Source organism: Protobothrops mucrosquamatus, unplaced genomic scaffold, assembly GCF_001527695.2.
Source record: "Protobothrops mucrosquamatus isolate PMUCROS unplaced genomic scaffold, P.Mucros_1.0 scaffold1259, whole genome shotgun sequence".
In the NCBI taxonomy this organism is placed as follows: domain Eukaryota; kingdom Metazoa; phylum Chordata; class Lepidosauria; order Squamata; family Viperidae; genus Protobothrops; species Protobothrops mucrosquamatus.
In genome coordinates this window covers 111,591-118,038 of record NW_015387465.1, presented here as the reverse complement: position 1 = coordinate 118,038, position 6,448 = coordinate 111,591, and the positions used below count along the sequence as shown (strand labels likewise).

The window sequence follows — 6,448 nt, the reverse complement described above, 5'->3', positions numbered from 1 at the left end:
GCACAATCTGAGAGTGCTGTTATGGCTGAAAAAGTAAGGCTGGAAGACCACCTGCAAGCTGTATATTGTTTACCTTTATGATATGGAATAATAGGAAAGCTGCACTAAGGAAATACAGATGATGTAGGAATACAAGCCAGGAACACGTGTTGCAATAATTCCTCTTTTCTCACAAATGTTTCTTGCCTCTCATTAGGAAAAATGGGGAAACAACTGATATATTCCAGGAGACTGGATCTGAGCTCAGGATTTGATGCAACGTCCTGGGAGAGTTATGTCCTGACAAAATCCTCAGGATTTTTGTATTGTTTTATTTTTATAAGATCACCTAGCTGTCTGATTTTTCAATGAATGTTAATAGAGTAGGGTAGTGGAATTATGTTGATGAATCATTATGAAGTCATAAAACATTCATAATAACATTTGACAGCAGAACAAAATGAATAACTTGTCCAGCATGTGATGCGAATTAGTCCAATTACAGCTATCTGTTGTGCTGTCATTAACTACCTGGTGTTGTGATTGTGCTCTGTGTTTTACATTTTAATGTAAGGTGTATGTAATGAGGATTCCCTAAAATAAACTTGCAAAAAAAAGAGAGAGAAGAAGATGCACTGGTTATTTACAGCGTCCCCAGAATGGCCTGGCAATGCCAGATTTACTTCCTAATTTGATCTTCTTAAACTATGATTCAAGCTGGCTTTCCTCTTCTTTTCTCTTGCATGAATATCAGTAGCCATAAATAACTGAGAAAGAGACAAAAATTGGGACCATGTAGAATTGCGCTGACAGTTTTTGAATCCTCCCAGCAGGAGGTTTATTTCATTTTTAAAAAAAAAAAAAAATCACTATTGAGAGGGACTTTCATTGCATGAGCTAAACTGAAATTTAAATAAATAAATAAATAAAACACCCATACAGAGTTTTCCACACGAGGAAATCCTATTGGTGCATAGTAACTGACTCATTGCCTTACTAGAGATGTTTATTTAGGTCAGGGTTAGAGCTGCTGTCACAAGCCAAGTCCCTGAGCCCATGTGCACGAAAGGCCAGGAATTCAGTTCCTATCGTTTTCCAGGAATTGCAGGAAAGGATGTCCATCTACAATTTTGTGAAATAATACAGAGCTAAATAAATGAATGGTCTGGTTTAGCTTAAGGTAGTTGATCTTTCTAATGCTGATAGAACAGCTTTCCTGAGTTCACAGCCTCAAAATGATCTCAGTCAGAGTGTTACAGTGGAATTGGCTTGAGATTATGGCTAAAACTTAGCTGATCTAGGTTTGTTCTTAAGATGCCACAGACTTTAGACCAGGAAGGTGGGAACAATTAACAATCCCAAAGGGTGCCAAGGTGGGGGGAAAGCCGCACTAGAAAAGTAACTGCTTTTAACACCTCAACCTTTTCTTTTAAAGAAATCTTTGGCTGCCTCAGTTCTGTATTAATAATTGACAAAATATTAGCAGAAAGGACCACAATAAGACTTGAAAAGATGAGTTTCACTTGCCCATTTTTCTAATCCCACTCACAGCTGGAATGTTCCCATAAAACTGCTACTACTTTATTTATCTAAAGCATGCATTGGCAGGAGATACAAGAAGTAAAAATAATATTTACACAAAATAATATAAATATACACATGTACGTTTCTTCCCATACAAAAAAAAATTGGCTTTAGTCAATAACCAGCTACAAATGTAATATGATAGGATTGGCACTGAATGACTTCTGTTCAATATATATTTGATCTGTTAAATTTATTTTTAAATAAGAAGAGTTTGACTCAAAGACAATCAATTTTAATTGTGTTTAATTATCTTAATCTTTCATTACTTTTATTCTGTCCCAGTGTCTGGAGGCTGTAAGAATCTGAGAGGGGAAGAAGAGGCTGTGGTTCAGCCTTGCCAAGAATAAATGCTTATGAATCCCCTGGATCTGGGATCTAAAGTGTCCCCACCTTTGCTTCTGCATGAGGTGGCAGTGCCCCATTCAAATTTGATGCACAATCTGGACTCCTGACTCATGCTTGAAGAGCAGGTTTCATCCGTAATGTGGAAGGGGGGGGCTTTACACAATGGCTTCTTTTATATCAGTTGTGGTCATTTGGGGGGGCTGGGAAACTCTGTTCATGGTCACTCATGCCTTTCTCATCTCCTGACTGTATTATTGCCATATGCTGTACTTGGGGCTACCCTTGAAGACCATCTGGAAGCTTCAATAGGTCCAGAAGGCAGGATGTGAGTAGTAATGGGTGCATAAGTACTTGAAGGACTGCCTTTCCAAGAACATTGCCTGTTTCATTGGGAGGGCATGCTCCATGCTTCCTTCTTGTAAACTTTGTCATCTTATGGGACCTAGGAAGCATGCATTTATCATAGTTGTCTTTCAAATTACAAATAAGATTAGTGGGATAACCTGCATACTTTACCCAGTAGCTTCCTGCAGTTTTCTTTCTGCTTACTATATCTTTTATAACTGCACTGATTTTGGTTTTGTATGGTGCTGATAGGGTTTATTTTGGATGTTGCTTATAAAGCAATTCTTCTCATTATTCTGTTAGTCCATTATGTTTTTAAGACATTTTGTGAAGTTTCTGCCTAAGAGGAAGATGCAGTGTATAATATATAGATTGCCATGCTTTCTTCTTGCATCTCATGAGGATCCTATGTGCACCAGTCCTAGCTGGGCAGGTCAATAGCTACTATTTCTATTTTTTTTTAATGAAAGAGTTATTGCTTTTTTTTTATCACTATGTGGTTTGGCGTGTAGCCCAATCTTCTGTGTAATCTGATACAAGCCTACTTAAAAGTAAGCCCCAATGCATTCAGTTAGACTTACTTTTGAGGTCACAGAGTGTAATGGTATGTGGGAAAGACCTTGAGAAACTGGGCCAAGAAATGCTGCCAAGGGAACGGTCAGATAAGAGACAGCATAGCCTACATTTGTAGAGTAGGTGGGGCAAGAGGCTTAGAAGAGACCCTCCCACTCAGGACTGTAAAGGAGACAGAAGAGAGGATTGTACTTTCAGATTTGCAAGATTCCATCAATGCTGCTTTAAATAAAATAAAATTAGCTTACCTGGCTGTGATTCCTATCTAGTTTACCCATAAGACCCTTATCTGAAGGGTCTTCCCTAGTTTAATTGAACTCAGTTCTGCAATTTTAGTAGTCTGTGAATCTCCTGAATTAATGACCATCCATAAAGAGCAAATGAGCTTCCATCATAGCTCATATGAGCAGCCCCTCTTTTTTCTCTTCTCTTACTTTCCTTCCCCCTCCAGCCATTTAACACCTGATTATGTATTTCTTGACACTCGAAAGCTGTTTCAAGATTTGTTGACTTTCAGTCCATGCCAAACAACTAGCTGCTGCTATAAATTTGGTTTTGTGTAAACTGCCTAGGTAGTTTTAAGTAATAGTTTGTGCTATGCACATTAGTTATGTCTTGAAAATGCATTGGCTGAGATATTAGCTGTTGCTTCCTGTTGCTTCCCACCTCATATTTTTGCCAAGATTGCACTAAAATAAATGCTACTGCCCTGAAATTTGGTGGGAATTTAAAAACTAAAAGAAAATGGCTTTAGTCTAGCTAAGGCTAGCTGTTCACTTAGCTCAATCAGTATGTTCTTCTATAAATGACAGCAGCACTTCCAAGACTCAAGGAAAAGATCTCACCTGTTATACTATATGGAATCTCCTAAAAGGGAGATGTTGGGAAAAGAATCTATTATCTTTGACCTGCTCCATCAATGGAATACATTTTTTTAAAAAAATGTATTCAAATGAAAAATTATATCTGATTTTTCTGGAGGACCAAGGCACAACTCTGTAACTGAGACAGTAATGTCTGTCCGTGCAAATATGTTGTATTTTCAAAGTTGTTCCCATTCCTATATTCAAACCAACATCTATAACAGCGTTCCTCCATTCTTCTGTCTTTTTCTCTCTGTCTCTATCTCTCTCTTTCTCTCCAGATATAACTTATTTCAAAAAGGCAATGAAACAAGGCTAATATTATCCACGACATTTTTACACTGTGTAGAAAAATAGGAAAGGAACCCTGCTTAATCCAAATATCAAATCTATTTTTACACTGTACAATGTAGTACCTTATATACTGTACATCTATACAATTTATTGACTTGCATTAATAATAAACATTTATTTCATATCCTTATGCAAATAAACGTAATTTTCTGGATAACGTTGCCTTTACTTACCTCACTGGCAATAGTTGAGTGAGGTTTTTTGAATAACCAGCCATCCTGGCATGTAGTAAATGACTCACCGGCAAAGTTGTTGGTAAGATGAGCCAGTGGATACGTACAATTATGCCTGGTGTTATTCCACTTTATGTCATGCCTCTCACATTGCGAAGAATTCACCAGGCTTGAGGCTTGAATGGTAATGTTGTATTCCTCTTCAAGCGTCCATTCACACTGCTTCTTCAGTTCAGATACACCAGGGATCCTGCACGAATATTGCTCGGGATCTCGTCCCAGAAATACAATCCCAACAAATAGAAAGGAGAAGGTAATGCCAGTCTGGCAGAGGAGGAAGAAGACCTTCTTTTGAAACTTTCCAAAGTCTCCAGCCTGTTTTAAAACCTCATCAAAAGACGGCATTGTAAACACTAGTTGTCTTCTACACACACACACACACACACACACCCGGCACTAAATTGGATGACTCCAAATGATAGCGGTGGTAATTTTCTTCCAACTTTGTGACTATATAAAGAGCATTTCCTATAACTCATACATTCTCTTTCTCTCTCTCTCTTTCCCCCTCTCTCCCTCCCTCTCTCTCATTCTGCCTTCCTCACAAATGTCACGAAGTAATATAAGCAAAGCTGGGACAGATCAAAGTTTCACTCCCTCCTCTTTTTTTTCTTTCGTTCTGAAAGACTCACACACATCCACACATGTGCACGCGCAGTTATTATGTTACTTTGGCACGATGTGTACACAGCACAATTTAGGATTTCACGATGAATTTGGCACACCTACAGTCCCAAAAAGGACTATATTTTCCCCAAGACACTACACATTAAAAACTCTTAACACTTTAGTAAACAATAATTAGTAAACAGGGGATTTAAAGCAGAACTGAATATTTAGCCAATATGCCCAAAAGGTAATGCCAACATGTCATAGGGTAATACAAAAATTATGAAAAGAATCCATAGAAATCTATTAAGTCTATAAAAAACAATATTTCTTCCTTCCCTGCGTTCAAAGACAATGAAAGGATTATGGTTTTCAGAGGAGATGCCCAGAATAAAATTCTTTCCTTGGGAGAGGACATTAATTAAATTTTTATAGTAATTTACCCAGCTACACCTCCAGAATCTATGAAGTATTGGTCAGTAATCAGTATTCAAGTTCACCCCTTAAACAAACAATTTAGACAACAAAATAAAACTCAAAATGCAGTTAAGTAACATAATGTTAAAGAACTCATATAACTTGTAAGCCACCCAGAGTCATTTTATAGGAGAGCTAGGCAGCATAAAAATTTTAATAAATAAAATAATAAAAATATGCCCGTTTATTCTGCAGTATTTCATTACACTTCGCTGTTCCCTAAAGAGCCCAATAGAATTTTGTAATCTGGCATGCCGTTTATTTTGAATTTGAATTTTATTATATTTATACCCCGCCCTTCTCCCGGAGGACTCAGGGCGGCTTACAGCCAGTTTAAAAACAATTTAATACAATACAAAATACAAAATTTAAGAAAATGATTAAAAGTAAATATTTAAATAGGCCGCTTCTACTAAGATTTAGTTAAAACCAATTTAAAATACCCCTAGGCCAGTCCTGCCCGCTGAAACAACCAATTTGAATCCACACATAAAATAAAGATCTTCTCAGCCGACAGAGATTTTGCAAATTATAGGGTTCAAAACATATTGTGAAAATGAAATGAAGAATATAGAAAGACATGAATCAGAGTTTCAATTACACTCCATCCACAATACCATCACCACCACCACCACCACCACCCTTTTTTTTTGCATTTGTCTTTTGGAATTGCTGAATGAACAATATTAGAACATATCAGAGTAAATGTCATATAACACTTTATATAAAGAGTGATTCCAACTTGGGGTTGAAACTCCTATTTCCAATTATTATATTTGTAGGAATTCTATTGTGATCTATCTCTCTGTTATTTTCAATTATCCTTGGAGCACTATTCTAGCTTCTTGTTATCCCAACCTCAGAAGCATCTGAGAGACAAACCTAATCTAAGCACTTTCTTTTTTTGCGAATGAAGGCAAATATATGTGTCCCAAGATAATGTTGCAGGATTCAATGTGGGTTGGTCACTGGTCACTGGGTCTGGTCCCAGTGACCAACCCAGATTGGATCCTGCAACTTTCTTTTCTACCTCCTACACCCAGGAAGCTTGAAATCACAAATTAGAATTAGAGTTCTTGTGGG

General features: G+C 37.3%; 1 protein-coding gene across 1 annotated transcript in view; it reads right to left on the bottom strand.

The window, feature by feature from the left end:
• Positions 1-4,653, bottom strand: part of SLC22A3 (solute carrier family 22 member 3) — a 24,942-nt gene extending 20,289 nt beyond the window's left edge. The window contains exon 1 of the mRNA XM_015821128.2: positions 4,188-4,653. Coding sequence (XP_015676614.2) covers positions 4,188-4,624 — 437 coding nt within the window. The 5' untranslated portion in view covers positions 4,625-4,653. The remainder of the gene's footprint in view (positions 1-4,187) is intronic.
• Positions 4,654-6,448: the final 1,795 nt, after the last annotated feature.